Consider the following 16,599-nt stretch of genomic DNA (forward strand, 5'->3'; position numbering starts at 1 on the left):
TAATAAGTGGTAATAGCCGAATAAAAGTATCTTTTTATTGAATGTTCCGGTAATTATGCCTAAAAATAGCTCAAAGCAATTATCGGAGCTGATGATTGTTAAAATCTTTGTGAACTTGAGAAACACCACCCACACTTTTTGAACATACTATTGATAGTTATACCTCGTTAAACAGATAGTTGTTTGAAGCGGATATTATAGTAAAACAAGCTTGTTGCACTTAATATATCTTATGCTACACAAAGTTTGTAAAACACAAAGCTATATGAAACGGAAATTGAAAACTATCATAAGTTTTATCCATCTTTTCACCGATTTCTTCCTTTTATGATACAATTTTCCGGAAAGGTTACCTAATTCAACTTGGAAGGAAATAATTGATACTGTTTAAGGTGAATAATGATGCATTTAAATGAAAGCTGCACAATTTTTAAAGATTTGAAGAAGAAAGGAAATCATACATGAGAATAACAAGAACGATAATATGACTGTTCGCAACGAGAACCCCACTCCCCCCCCCCCCACCCCCCCCAGCAAAAACCAATTCGTACGATTCGTACTTCAACAGAAATTTTGTTTTTAATTGTGAAACCAGTGCTACGGGATTACGAAGATTAGGAATGTAGACTACACAGCTGTGATTGGCAATCGCTCAGACATGCAATTATGAAGTATTGTTGAATATATATTTAGACCTGGCTACCATTCTATTTCAAATTTGTTTGGATATTATTGTTGCATGACCTTCCTTTCTCACAGAACAATGCTGTTATTGATTAATGCAGTTAAAAAACACACGCTAGGCATAACACTGCATGTGAAACAAATTTTGAGTGGGTTTTATATACGTTGTTTGTTCCATACCTACACTAGACGCATAAATAACGATGACTGGTATTAACATTTTTTGTTAACTGTAATTTTTATTCGATTATTTGCATTATTATCTATTATAATATTTGATTGGCAAGTTTGCACGGAGAGCAGATTCTCTGTGCTCTATAAATGCATAATTCTTTCATTATCCACCGCCCCTCCCCCTCCCCGGTTTCTGAAACGAATATCATTGTTTATAACATTTCAAAACCTTTTCTTTTATATCTATGAATCTACTCGATTTTGATTTAATTGTTTTCTAGTTGATGTTGTCATCCGATCTTATCTAGTAACATACACTTGTGCCAGGTATAGTTTTTCCTGACTAATTATAATGAGAGCATCATGATTTGGTTGGAATAACATGTAAAGGACCTAATAATCGTGTTGTCTCGGGAAATATTAAACCCCAATAGGGTATGGGCCAATTGATGAACACCTATCATGGACTAGCCCAAGATAGTAAAGAAGAATATGAATCGACAATGGCAGCTCTCTGGACAACCGTTGTTTGGGAAGACATCTTTACTTCTTGCGGATCCTCCTGCCTCTGCCGGGTGCTGCTCCGCACACGTAGCCGTGCTTCATACTAGAGCTCTCCATGGCTGCTTCTCCAGTTGATTTGTTGATCACGTAGTCACCTAGAAAATGATCAGCCAAAATATGAGTTTTACATTATACTAGTAGTACTACTAGTAGTAGTAGTAGTAGTAGTAGTACTAGTAGTAGTAGTAGTAGTAGTAGTAGTACTAGTAGTAGTAGTAGTAGTAGTAGTAGGAGTAGTAGTAGTAGTAGTGGTGTAGTAGTATAGTTTAGTAGTAGTAGTGTAGTAGTACAGTATAGTAGTGGCAGTATGTAGTAGTAGTTGTAGTAACATTAAGAGAAGAAGGAGGAGGAGTTGTAGTCGTCAGGGGCGGCGGAGCGTCTTTCAAATATGGGGGTGCACCAGCGAAAGGGACACTTTATGGGAAAATGGAGCACCTGCAACATGCAACCTCAAAGCGACAAATTACAATCTCTAGACATTATACCCTACATCAAAAACTATTTACCTGGTCTAGACAAGGAGCGGTTCAAGATACTGCCCTCGGCACCATACTTTGCTGTTGTATGTTATACTGTGCAGGCGCGTACGCAGGATTTTTTCGAAGAGGGGGGGGGGGGGGGGGGGGGGGGGGGAGGGTTTTAAATTTTAAAATCGCACCGAAAATTTCGCAACGACTCAGCCAGCCGCTGAATAAGCTGGGGAGGTGGGGTAAGAGCACCTTTTTTGGTCACCCATTAGCACAATTTTTTATTTTTTTTTTTTTTTATTGATTTCTTTCTTTTTTTCCCCTAAAAATTGAGAGGGGGGTTTTCCTCCAAAACACACCAAAAAAACATTGAGGGGGTTCGACCCCCCCCCCCCCCCCCCCCTGCGTACGCGCCTGATACTGTGAGTATTGTTTATAGGTCAAATGACTAGATGCAGAAACCGATTCTAATGAAATTTTAAGCACTATGTCATAAGGAAAGAATTGATAACACCTTCAATAAAATAAATATATATATAATGCACGCGAGCATAGCAAGTGAGGTTCGAGAGAGTTTAGAGAAAAACTCTCAGCCGCTTTAAACTATGGGCAAAAAGGGCAATTGATTGCCTTGGCATGCTCCGAAGTTCAAAATGTCATGAGGTTTAAGGATTATCGGTTTAACTTTTACTATACAAAGCTTCTTCGATTATTTCTAAATATGGATCGTTATGTGACCGCATAAAGGCACAATTTGTATTAAGCGACAGTGGAAAATATATGTAAGGGGCACCTATCAAAGGGCAATTACATAAAAAGGTTCCAGTGGAACTTATCATATTTGAAAGGATACTTATCAAAGGAAAACAGGGATATTTAAACGAAGGGAAGGGGCACTTGTTAGAAAGGGAACATGGGCATGTGTCAACATGGGAAAGGCACTTATTTAAAAGGAAAAGAGCCAAATGTCAAACTAAATGGGGCACTTGTAAGAGCTGAAAAGGTGTATTTCTCATATATTAAACGGGGCACTTGTCAAAGATGAAAAGGGGCATTTCTTAGAGAGAAAAGGGTAGTAATAGTAGTAGAAGAAGTCGTAGTCGTGGAAGTAGGTTAATCATAATGAGGATGGTTATGATGATGAAGATGATGACGAGGATTATGATAATGATGATAATACTAATTCTAATTCTAAACAAAATAATGATAATAATAATGAAAATAAAACATACTTATTATGATAACAGTAATAGTGATAATAATAACCATGACAATCCAACCGGTAATCCGACATTAAATTTGCTCCTGTGATCTATTTCGTCAAAAGTATAGGGTTAGAGTAGGGCTGCAATTGTGTTTTATGTTAGATTTATGTTATTAGGGCTGGATGTGTAGTGTTGTGTCCAGAGCTGAAGTTTGGAATTCGGTTAGCGTAGGGAATTACCGGGGAACAATTATCGCAAGAATAAGTGTAGTGCAATCAAAATATGATTGTAAAGACAGTCAAGAAATCAACTTAAGGCAACTCCTATCGCCAGTAGAAATAAAGTCTGGATTATCAAAGTCATATGTCATTGTCATGACTATTTGTACATTTCAAGAGGTTATCAAAAGTTCCCCATACATTGTCACTTGAATTAAAACAGGTCCTCTGAGCCATAAACAGCAACGGCGAGAGACCCGGAGAGAGAGAGAGAGAGAGAGAGAGAGAGAGAGAGAGAGAGAAAAAAAAGGGGGGTCCAGAAAGATGAAAATTGTTATTTTGTAGGATTTGTCACAATTATTTTCTTCTTTTTAAAGCCAATAGACCAATTCAAGGTTAGCACATGTCCCAAATGACCCCGAATTTCCCCAGATCTTCAAAACATGCATGAACAGGTCCCACTTAATACATTTTGAAATAATCACACCTACAGCGATGGAGGTGCTACAAAAACTACACTTTGCTTCCCCTTTTCAAAGAATACTCCCACCTGTGTATCATGGAGTACACTGCTTGTGCATCAATGGATAATGATTACATATCTTTTTATGAGCACGTATCCAGTATTTTGTCTCCGTGTATTTCACAATTTGGTCTGCAATGAACTGTATCTGCTCATGCTCAGACTGCAACTTTGAACTGGCTTAATGACAAATTAGATTAATAGGTACACCTACCTGAGTCATATTGTGTCGTAATCCACAAATTTCCTACACCGCCGCTGTAGTTCTTGATATATTGGTTTACAGCATTCTATGGGGGAAATAAAGAGCCAGTAATATATTTCATTAATGAAAAGAAAATATTGGCTACATTCTATGTTTTTAATCGGTTTATAACAGTGCCTAAATAATACAAGACCTACGCATATGAAACAATGTGGCATTTCACACTCTTGCACATGCTACAAATCACAAGACGTTCGGATCGTAGAGGTGTCGTTGTCGAGTGGATATGTTACTGGACTGTGGATCACAAGGTCCGCGGTTCAAGTCCCGCCGCGCCAATAATTTCCTTTGTCAAGAAACTGATCTACCTTTGCCACTATCTACCCAGTGTTAAATGGGTACCGGGTAGGATGCGAAAGTTAATGTGGTTGGATGAACAAATGTGCGCTAGTTAAAATGACGCCTTGCTGGAATGCTCCCTAGGGAGTGGAGAATGTGCATACATTATGTGCGGGTAAGCCTGAATCCAATGACCGGGGTAATAATATATATCTGTAAAGCATTTTGAGAGGGCCTGCGGTCCTGAAAAGCCTATATGAGAACGAACTATTATTATTTTCTTACTGGACGTTCATTTATACACCTGTGTGAAGAAAAGCAATAGAGAAACAAAGCTCGTGTTTAAAGATAAAGTTGAGACCTGGTCATCTGAGTCATTGTGAAAGAAACGTTGTAGAATCGATCAGAAAAGTATTGGTATACTGCAAGGTTCTGGAATCCTCAAAATGATAAAGTTAATGGTAAAGTTACAAGCACTGTACACAGAAAGATGTTTATGGGGCTACACGAACATGTGGCATTAAAATTCGTCCCGATTTTTAGGTTGTTACATGCCATATTTAGAATATGAAAGCATTTGAAGAGACATGTTTTTCAGGGAAAATTTTGTATCTGATGTTTTTCCACACTTTCATTATAACAATGATATCGCTCACAGATTTTATATACCTCTTCCCAGAACTCCACCTTTTCTTTGACATGTCGCACCGCATCATAACCATAAGCATATTCAGCCAAGGCGAAAGGCAGTTCATACACAAGTTAGAGCACTTTGAAAATATTAAGATTTGGAGAAAAAAAAATAAAAGAAATGTTGATGAAAATTTCAAGACCATTACCCTGATGATTCATGATCTGATTATATTTTGGAGTAGGCTGGTCAACAACCAAAGGTCAAAGGTCATAGAAGTCGATTACCGAAATTACAGGTAATAGCTGATCTCGATCGTTGTCACCATATCACAATTACTTGGAGTATAAATTTCACACAGGTTGATAGTATGTATCACCATAGGAAGACGGTCTGATTAGATGTTGTGGTAGGTAGGTCAAAGGTCAACGTTCATTAAAGTCAATTTCCATCAAATAAGGGGTTTGGCCCTGTTGTCGCGATATATTAAGAACTATTAAACCCATTTTTGGTTATAGCATGCATCACCGCCGTTTAATAGATAAAATTATTAGGTCAAGGGTCACAGAGGTCCATATAATTATATGAAAGTTCAAGTTTAGCTGTTATCTATCCATTTTTGTACATATATTGAACAAAAACTAAAACTTCACTTTTTTGCTCTGGGAATGGGAAAAATGGGTTAATTGCTCCCTCATGAAATATGTGCAAATCACAATTACTGTAACTGATTGTAATATAAAGGAAAATTGTATGTCCAAAAAAGAAGGAAAACTTGAAATTCCAGTAACAAAATATAAGCCTACAAATAATAGTGAGGGGATGACATCAACTCGCTAATTCGGATACAGCCTGTGTGATACATAACGCTGTTTCGTGAAATATAAAGTGGGCCCATATTCAGCGAGTTTTAGAAAGCAAATTTTTTACCATGTTTGGGGATATAGTGCGGAAAAAACGGCACATCCCCGTATACCGTGATAAGTGAGTACCTTATAAATCGTTCTCAAATCGGTTTCTTGAACTTTATGTGGAAAACCTATTGGTTATGCCAGCAATGCGAATATAACGCTACTTCCCCCCAAAATCATGAAAAGTTTGGAAGGATACATATTGTATAATCCATCTTTCAAGATTTTTTTTCTCAAAAATCCCCTCTTATCCTCTGTGACTATTCAAAAATACACTGTTATCTCCTTTTCCCTTATAGATATCCACCTATTTTCCATTATTTGTATACTTTTCTTAATTTGTTTAGGGCCGTGCATCTCAGATTTAACATTGTTAAACGATCCATAACGTTCTTATTTTTCGTCCGATTTTGATGAAACTTTCACCGTTTATTTTTTTGGATTTTGTTCTCTATCTCTCCAATTCAACTTGCAAATCGTCCAGATTTGCCCTTTAATTATAAAATTGGCTCATTTTAGGCTACAGAATCAAACAGACCAACTGCTCTTCGACGTCGCCATATCGGAAATGAAGATACATTGCTTTTGTTTCCATCATTTATTAATTAAATAAAGGAACATGTACATCAAGATAACTGCACTTACCGGTTTCCCAGCCGATACTTCCAGGAGCGAAGCAGATTCGCCCTTGTAATTCGGCAATTGCTTGCACTTCCCTTTAGCCTCCTCAAGAGTGACTTGTTCGCCCTCAAAGATCTTGATGCACACGGATGCAATTTGAGCATGATACCACTCAGGAGCGCACCACGACTCCTCAACATCTTGGATAGGGGGAGCTGGTGGCGATGGAGGAGGAGCAGGTGGAGCTAGCTCGAAGATGTTAGACTTGGGTTCCTGGGCTGGTGGTGATTTGTTCGCACCGTCTGCATTATTTTGGATCTCTGCTCGCTTTTTATTGAACATGTCTTTCAGATTAAATGTGAAGCCTCGTTTGGCTCGGAGTTTAGCCTGTGGTAGAGCGTGAACTGCAACCAGCAGTCCTCCTAGTAGGAAGAGGCTTAGAACTCTCCTCATCTTGTCAACCACCTGATGATTTAAAGGCGCCAGGAATAGATCAACTTAAAATTGTGAACGAATAAAAATCCTACAACACAGGAACGATGTATGCTCAGTGATTGAAGGATTAAGATATATTTGATACAAATTGTTGACATTTAGGTGATGGGAAAACGCAATCTGGCGAGGGATTTTGGGTGGACGAGGACACTGTACCAAATCTTTCGCACCTGTTGCCCTATTAAAGGAACGATCGCTGTTATTCTCTTTTAATCAGTTGCTGTCAATTCCGATTTCTGTTTGATTTATTTGTATGTTTAGCACATCTGATATAAAAATGAAATAGGTAACGGTTTTATAACAAATGCATGTTTGAAAAGCAAGTATTAATGTCTCCTAGGTGACAATAAAAATATGTTTTCTTGTTACATACCTTTGAAAATGTGTAAAGGTATTGTAAAATCAAAGTGCGCATTCTTTTAATGTGTGAAACATCTTCGTCGACGACTAATGAATGTATAAAAAGGGAGTGTATATAAGCTTCAATGGATTTTTATTACCACCTATTGATATTGCAGTGTGAAGATAATTGCCGTAAACTGTTAGAATATGTAGCAACATAACAAAGATTATTTTCTCATGTTCTTGTCCGAGAAAGCAATATGCACCATGTTGTTACCCACTGAAAAAGAGGTAGCCGGACTCTGCAAATAGCTTTTATAATTATAACGGCAGCAAGAGTGATCTTGTTTTGTCTCGTTTTCAAGAGGAGCATGGTGATGTTAAAGACGAAGCATATATTGTCTCTATTACCATTCCCTACATTATTTTCTTATAACTTTTTATCCATGTTTTTTAACGAATATTTCCTTTCCTATCCTCAGTTAATTTGTGGATCTTTAATACTAGCATTCTGGATAATCAGTATAATTATCTGTACATTAGAGATTATTCCTACTCTAAAGGTGTATCGATTCCTGGTTTACCCAACAATCGTGGGGTGGAAGTGACGTCATCTCTATTGTTCCTCGATATTATTAGCGAGTTAAAGGCCGGTCACATATAGCGGACTTTAATATTACAGTCATCAATGGCAGAAAAACATGAATATGGTGTCACTAGAAAGAAAATAATTTATTATATGCCCTGATTAAAATAATTTCAAGATCACATTTATTTATTTATTTCTGCATTTTTCAGAATATAATAACCAAGTAACAAATAACATATAAACGTAAGGTATAATACAAAATATACAAATAATAATAACTTCATGACAATTTTGTTTATTACATATATACATATAATAACGAAATTTAATATTTCTATAACATATCATCATAAATTTAAGGTATTATCCGCAGGCGCGGATCCAGGGGGGGGGGGGCGAGCGGGCCTTGCCCCCCCCCCCCCCCCCCGCAAAAAAATATTTAAAAAAAGGAGAGAGAGAGAAGGAAAAGAAGGGAAAGGGAAAGAGGAGAGAAAGGGAAAAAAGAAGAGGAAGAAGAAAAGAAAAGAGGGAAGAAGGAGATCGGGGGAGGACTTGCCTCCCAGGCTGTTGCCTCCCCCCCCCCCCCCCCTCCCCCCCATCAAAAAATAAAAGAGAAGGAAGGAAAGGGAAAGAAAAAGAGGAGATAAAGGGAAGGACAAAAGAGGAAGAAGAAAAGAAAAGAAGGGGGATATCAGTTTTCCCGCAAACAAGTTGTGGATCGGGGGGGGGAGGCCCTAGCCTCCCCCCCCCCCCCCCCGTCCTCGCTAAAAAAAAAGAGAGAGAGAGAAGGAAGGAAAAGGGAAAAGGAAAAGAGGAGAGCTAAAAGGGAACAAAAAGAGGAAGAAAAAAAGGAAAGGGAGAAAAGAAGCGGAGATCAGTTGCGGTTAATCCCGCCAACAATGTGTGGAGCGGGATGGGGACCAAAATGACCTTGCCCCTCCCCACCCCCCCCCCCCAGCAAACCTAAAAGAGAGATAAGGAAGGGAAAGAGGAGAGAAAGGGAAAGAAAAAAAAAGAGAATGAAGAAAGGTAAGGGATATCAGTTGCAATTTTCCCGCCAACAAGGTGTAGATCGGAGGGGGGGGGGGGCACTGGTGTACTGATAGGGGGGGGGGGCTTTGGAGAAATAGAATTTAAACGTGGTTTATTTCTAATTACATAACGGTGGTTTACAAATAATGCTGAAATGAGATATTTTTCCGAGAAAAAAACTTTCTTTGAAAAATTATATTAAAGAGAAATAGAAAGAAAGAGAGCGAGAAAGAAAAAATAGTTAACTGCCAGTGTCACATTATAATGGGTATCAAAATATGCTCATCTGACCATGATCAAATCCATAAAACCCCAAGGGCTCTGCCCCCTGGATTCTACCTAAGGCCCAAAGATGCTCATCTGACTGTCATTTAATGCCTAAAACCCCTGATTTCTGGGGGCTCTGCCCCCTGGACCCCACGCCAAATAGTGTCCTGCCAGTGTCAGTCCCGCCCCCCCCCCCCCCACTCCGGGGTCGGAATGACCGCATGCGTGTTACCAAAATGTCCGGGAAAGGGGTACTTTTCACGCACCAAAGTCCGGCTCGTACATACACAAAATTGACTTTACACACCGGACTTACGGGGTGTTTTCAAAAGGAGGGAACACGCATACGCGTACCCTAAATAACACTGAGTGGGGGGGGGGGGGGCGGGACCTAAGTATCAGTAAGAATAAGTATATAAGTCTGTATCCACACAAAAAACGTGGAAAATAGGTGGACTGTAATGATAATAACAACGACCACAACAATATGAATACTTCATGTGTGTGTAATTTGGTTTCACAGACGTGTACCCAGGTCGAAAATCCCATAGAGACCAATAGAGACCATTAGAAAAATTCTATTGTCTCTAATGGTTTCTGTTGGAGTCTATTGGTTTCTGTTGGACCCATAGAATTGAATCCAATAGAGACCATTCAAACCAAAACCAATAGAAACCAATAGCACCCATAGACACTAATATAAATAGAAACCAATAGGACCAATAGAAACCAATAGGACCAATAGAAACCAATAAGACCAATAGAAACCAATAGGACCAATAGGACCAATAGGACCAATAGAAACCAATAGGACCAATAGAAACCAATAAGACCAATAGAAACCAAAAGAACCAATAGGACCAATAGGACCGATAGGACCAATAGAAAACCAATGAGACCAATAGAACCCAATGGGACCAATTATAGAAACCAATAGGTCCAATAGAAACCAATAGAAACCAACAGCTAAATCTATCTCATGCATATTCATGATTACTTTATACGTGTTCACAGAAAATTACATTTTATCATAATTTGTTTAGCAACTTATGACAATGTACATCAATTTTGTGATTTTTATTTTCTTTCGGCAACTAATGACCAATAGATTATTTGTTTAATCATGTTACAATTTCATTCACGTTTTAGCAATAGATATATTGATTATAATGATTACTAACCAAGAAACAATTCATGTATGTTTATTATATAGAATAGTACAAGCCTTCAGTTAAAATAAAGGATATTCTTAAACTCCCTTCAAGTGATCTATGTGATGAAGTTAATGCAATTGAGATTAGAATTTACTTTTTTGGTGGACAGTTGCTAAAATCGATTTTGATTTATCATTATTGATTTACCAATAGAAGCCATTGGACTATTGGTTTCAATAGGGAATTCAGGATATGGGACCATTAGAAACCCATAGGAAGATCTCTAATGGACCAACAGGAACCCATAGAAAATATCTAATGGACCAACAGAAACCCATCATAGAAGAAAATATCTAATGGACCAACAGAAACCCATAGAAGACATGGGTGGATGCTGGTCCAATAGAAGCTTTCTGTTGGTCCATCAGCATTTCTTTCTGTGGGTTTGTGTTGGTCCAATAGATATTTTCTAATGGTTTCTGTGGGTCCATCATTTCACTTTCCCTATTGAAACCATTAGACACCAATAGCTCTAATGGTTTCTGATGGTCCAATAGGATCGGATCCTAATGGAATTTCGACCTGGGTATCAATCAGATGTGATTATTTACGTTTGGGGACCGACCTTTAACGTCACCATCCGAAAGACGTGACTCAGTTTCAAACCTGCGTCCTTGGCTGAATCAGTTGTAATTTCCACTGTCAGCTGGATTACAGCGCCATGTTTTGACGTTGAACCGTTTAATGATCCTTTTTGTATAAGCGGTATTGTATTGGTTAGCGTTCGCCGACTTTAAGCTCCCCTTGTCGTAGATGACGCTGTTTACAGATAAGCACAAATCCCTTTTATAAAGTGCGAGTACAAGAGGACACTTCATGCAGTGGCTCGTCCACAAAAGAAACTGACTTTCTCAGTTAAATAACTGAAGAATTTGAGGGGACCGGTAGGCGCGGACTGAGATGAAAGTTCGTACGGGGAACTACATTGCTACTGTCGTCAGAATTGCCCCTTTTTATAAACAAAATCTTGCATCCGCCCCTGACATAAATATAGGATTTCCCGGCCAAATTCGCGAGTTTGTCATTCAAATTAATTTGTCTTGCGTTCAAATTCGACGGTTTTAGTGCAGTCAGGTATATCTCGGGTTTATATTCCTTTTTCTAGTTTTCAAATCTATGGACTTTTCGTTAGAATCTACGTATGTTTCATTCAAATTAATGAACAATCTGCTTCTTTCGCTATTTGGTCATTCGATTTGGCGCAACACGATTTTCTGACAACGCGACGGTGTACTTTTAGCATTCTAATTCATTTGTAGCATTCAAATTAGCACTTTGTGCATTTAAATTGATGGTCAATATACATGTCTCGTTTATTACACACTTTTTATAGCTCATTCTTTTTCTTTCAAGATTGTTTTTTCATGTGTTTTTTATCATATTTCATTTTCTTGCATTTATACACTTAAACGTATTAGATTTATCTGATTGTTAAGAAGAAAAAAACGACTTGCATCTACGGACCTGATGGTCTCAGTATATTTGTAAATGTTTATGTAAGGAAGTTGTTTGTCTTATGTTTCATCATAATTTCATTATGGCAGAAGGGTACAATATTGTGACTGGGGTAGGGACTCAACAATTTGAACATGATTCATTATTCGGCCATGTCTTTAGCCATCGATCTGCTGGCGGGCAAGTAAACTATGAAACTCTTTAAGAAAAACAGAGGGGTGTGCTGGGTATAAGAGACGATGTGAATTACTTTTGTAAAATTCCTAGTCTGTAGTAAAAAGGGGCGATTGAGGGTACCCCCAACTTTCCCGGGTATATGAACAGAAATGCCATATTCCTTGATTTCGCCCCTTCTTTACTTTATGTCTGACTACACCCATCGGCATTGTCCTTAAAATAAATAAATGGAATAACAGCTTAACAGATCTATGAAACCCTTCGACAAAATTCTAAATTAAATACAAAAACTGGAAAATTGAATGATAATTGGCATGGCAATGCCAATCTGCGCTAACTTAAATGGAAAGTAAATGAATTCGAATGACAAACACGCGAATTTGGCCGGGAAATCCTACACTGTAAAAAAGAATTTGTTCATTGGTAATTTTTACGTATTTTTTCCATGTAGAATTTACTTGAAAACATTAGTTTTGCCACTTACGCACTAAATTTAAGTCTTGCTAACTCAAACTTTCAATTTAGTAGAACATACGTGGAATATTTAAGTAAAATCAAATACATAAAAACTTTAAGTAATTTCAGCTTGTGTTAATTTAGTAATTTTAACTCGAAATCAGAAATTATACGTATTACTCAAACAATTTATGTTGATTATTCTTATCTTTTAAAAGTAAGGACGGATGCAGTGCGTAATGCGTAACTAGGCGTTGTGGCGTGCGCCTGTAATCCAGCTTACAGTGGTAATTACAAACTGATTCAGCCGAGAACGCAGGTTCGAAACTGAGTCACGTCTTTCGGATGGTGACGTTAAAAGTCGGTCCCCAGACGTAAATAATCATATCTGATTGATACACGTCTGTAAAAACCCAAATACACACACACACAGTGCGTAATAGAAATATTTACATAATTTATGAATATTCATTAAGACCAAATTAAACTCTTTTTTAAATAAAACAAATCTTTTTTGTGGTTGAATGAAAATTTAAGGACTTTAAAACATTTAATAATTCATTTAACATGGCTAAGCAAAGACAAGACAATTTTTAATTGTTACCCAGTTCAAAACAAATCAAAACTTGATATTTCAGGAAATTGTCAACCAATTTTCCTTTTAAGATGCTACGATCAAGTATATATAAAATTTGGAGCCTTTCAATATGTGTCGAATTGAAGCGTATGTAGTAGTTTGTGATGGTGGTAGATATATATCTACGGTTAAATCTTAAATAGAAGTAGTGTTAGTGATTAGCGATTAATCTTAAATAGAAGTAGTAAAGGATTAGTGGATGTTACTTGTTAGATTAGATGGGTACCAAATCGTGCAATATGTAATCCTATCATAGCTTTTTTTTAATTATCTAAAATGATTACAATACTCAAATTATTTACGTTAATGTAACTCGATTTAACTGAGTAAAAATTTATTCAGCAAAATAAGTAAATTCTACTTAAGATGCCGTAGGTAATATTTACTTAATAAAAATAAGGCAATTCTTTTCCTCAATTTTATTGAGTTATTTCGACTATTATTTTTTTACAGTGTATAGTACAACGGAAGAAGCCCAAAGAAATGATAGGGAACAGTTTTTACAGATTGGTTCGGATATAGTCGGAAATACAACACCAAACTTGAGAAGTATTCCTATAATTACAAGAAAGGGATGGGGCGATGTAAATACAACATGCATAAATGGGGATATACTGACGACACAGACACCAACTGCGAGTGTGGAACATCCGTGCAATCCATGTCACACCTATTAAGATGTCCACTTCTAATTGACCAATGCTGACTGGAAGACCTGGTGGCAGCAAATGAGAAGGCTCTTCAGTGTGCCAAGGCCTGGCAGAGCATCTGAATACAAGAAAGAAGAATACAAAGTGTACATATCCTTTTCTTGAACATGTTATTATTTATTTTTGGTGCTTGATATTTATCACAACTATGACATTTTAGATGGTTACCATTTCGTGTTTTTTTTTTCTTTCTTCTTTTTTTTCTTCATTTTTTTTAAATTCTATGAGCTATGAGTTCTGAGTTTTTGATCGATCGGGTGGGTGGTACATGCACAACATTACTTATTATAGGCTCTGTATAAGCTTGGCTTGTTAGAACTCTTGTGAGTAACGTGCCGCGGGATTCCATATCCTCAATCTGCTGGCGAACAGAGCAACAAGACCAATCTCTGTAATTATTAGGATCTCTGTCCAGTAGTGCCGTGTTTGTGCCATCGAACTGGATCGACCAAATCAATTGATTCATAATATATATATATATATGCAATATTTTTCCCGTAGCATGAGAGTTATTCTAATAGTTTCATACTATTAATTAAATGTAATGTTAACAGTTATTGTATATGAATGTTTTAAATGGGGGCACGCTACAAGAGTCCTATCTCGCACCCCGGGGCAACGTGTCTGACACGGCCGGTTATAGCAACTACTCCGAAGATCAAGATTACATTAATTTTGATCTAAGGAGACACGAACGAACGATTACAAGAAAAGCGGACATCACTTGAATTACCAAGAGACTGCTCACCCACAAACAGTAGGAAACCAAAGATAAAAGATAGTCATCTTCATCTTGGCTGTATAAAAGATGGATTTATGCCCACATCAACAAAATACATTGTGACCTTATACCAGGGATCTAGATGTACACTGTTGGTCATAAAAGTGGAATAATTATTTTTACCCCAATTTATGGAATGATTTTGACAATGATTTATTCCTAATAAATCTGATTAATAGTTGTCATTGTGTGCTATGTCTCAGTCTAACAAACCAATGTAATATGACGTTGGAGGTGTCCCCCCCCCCCCCTTACAAGATAGAATACCAGTAACAGACCTCTAATAACAAACCAAGATCTATTCTCTGTAGGCTAAATATTACATTACTATTTTGTTTGATGAGAAATAAACATAATTTTTAAGAAAGTAATTCATTACCATGGAAATGGCTAAAAACATCATTTAGAAAAATGGCTTCTGGTAGATTTATGTTCAGCACCCCTAAAATAGGGGAAATAGCACATGAAAGGGGGGACTGAGCACAATTTTTTTTTTTTTTTGGTCCAATTTTTGAAGAAATATTAAGCAGCGAATCATCCAGTCGGAGAATGAGACGGGAGAGGAACACCACAAACATTTGTATTGGGGGAGGGCGAAAAAAAGAAAGCAATACAAACTTTTTCATTTTTATTATTTATTTAAAAAAAAATTGCCTGGGGGGGGGGGGCTTTAGTTTGTTTAATTTATGTTACCATCTTCTTTTTTTACCAGTTTTAATTTTGCTAGGGAGGGGGGGGCGTCGGGTTTCTATGTTCGGTTTTTAATATATTACATTTAATCGTCGGAAAAAACAGTCATGTTAAGCAACTAAGCAATAGTGACTCTAAGTAATTTGAGTTTTTGGATATTATTGAGTCGGGTTGAGTTTAGGTGGAAGTCAGTACGGTGTGTAGAGTTCCTTAAAAAAATATAGTCATGATGATATATTTGGATGTTGAGGGTAGTATAGGATTTCCCGGCCAAATTCGCATGTTTGTCATTCGAATTCATTTACTTTGCATTTAAGTTAGCGCAGATCGGCTTTACCATGTCAATTATCATTCAATTTTCCAGTTTTTGTATCTAATTTAGGATTTTGGTCGAAGGGTTTCATAGATCTGCCATTCAATCTAGAAACTGCTCAACTAGCATTCAAATTAATATTCACTTGTCGAAGCGTAATTTTTATCGTTCAAATTAACACCTGTCATTCGTATTCGTAATATTTTTATTCAAGTTAGGAATATTAGGGGGAAGAATTGCAACAAACTTTTAAAGTTTTTAAATAATGCAGTTAAAATGCATGATTTGCCATTGGGGTCTAAGCTGTTATTCCGGTTATTCATTTTCAGGACAATGCAGAGCTATGGGTGAAGTCAAACATAAAGTAAAGAAGGGTCGAAATCAAGGGATATGGCAATTCTGCACGGACATGTTCATATACCTGGGAAAGTTGGGGTACCCTCAATCACCCCTTTTTACTACAGACTTGGAATTTTACAAAAGTAATTCACATCGTCTCTTATACCCAGCACACCCCTCTGTTTTTCTTAAAGAGTTTTATAGTTTACTTGCTCGCCAGCAGATCGATGGCTAAAGACTTGGCTAAATAATGATTCATGTTCAAATTGTTGACTTTAGTCCCTACCCCAGTCACAGTATTGTAACCTTCTTCCATAATGAAATTATGATGATCGAATAAACATCGAATATCGAACCCGAGATACTTCTGTTCTAGCGCAATGCTTTTATCGATCGCGCCACATCGATTGGTTGATAACTTGCGTTGCACATAAAGAGCTACCAGTATATCTCTATGTTTGCACATTTATTTTATATAGCTACGATGCTGACTAGTGTTGACTAAATACACCGTACATTTATCAAGTCGACGAAAATGACCATGAGCACTTGCGCAGGTA

The 16,599-nt window shown here is 37.3% G+C and overlaps 1 protein-coding gene across 1 annotated transcript; it reads right to left on the reverse strand.

Moving 5' to 3' along the window:
• Positions 1-1,305: 1,305 nt before the first annotated feature.
• On the reverse strand, positions 1,306-7,815 carry LOC100889724. The gene is made up of 3 exons (XM_011673105.2): positions 6,567-7,815; positions 4,050-4,125; positions 1,306-1,517 (listed from the first exon to the last, which is right to left on the reverse strand). Exons 1-3 carry the CDS (start codon positions 6,993-6,995, stop codon positions 1,402-1,404), a joined length of 621 nt encoding a protein of 206 aa, XP_011671407.1. The 5' UTR covers positions 6,996-7,815; the 3' UTR covers positions 1,306-1,401.
• Positions 7,816-16,599: the final 8,784 nt, after the last annotated feature.

The sequence above is a fragment of the Strongylocentrotus purpuratus genome, unplaced genomic scaffold (assembly GCF_000002235.5).
Source record: "Strongylocentrotus purpuratus isolate Spur 01 unplaced genomic scaffold, Spur_5.0 spur5_scaffold_3, whole genome shotgun sequence".
In the NCBI taxonomy this organism is placed as follows: Eukaryota; Metazoa; Echinodermata; class Echinoidea; order Camarodonta; family Strongylocentrotidae; genus Strongylocentrotus; species Strongylocentrotus purpuratus.

Bases quoted from the DNA above. Each gene is read 5' to 3' on its own strand.
- LOC100889724 (XM_011673105.2), bottom strand. From the start codon at position 6,995: ATGAGGAGAGTTCTAAGCCTCTTCCTACTAGGAGGACTGCTGGTTGCA. The intron at 4,126-6,566 runs GTAAGTGCAGTT...TTTCCCCCATAG, and splicing joins AAGTATCGGCTGGGAAACCG to AATGCTGTAAACCAATATAT. The intron at 1,518-4,049 runs GTAGGTGTACCT...ATCATTTTCTAG, and splicing joins TACGACACAATATGACTCAG to GTGACTACGTGATCAACAAA.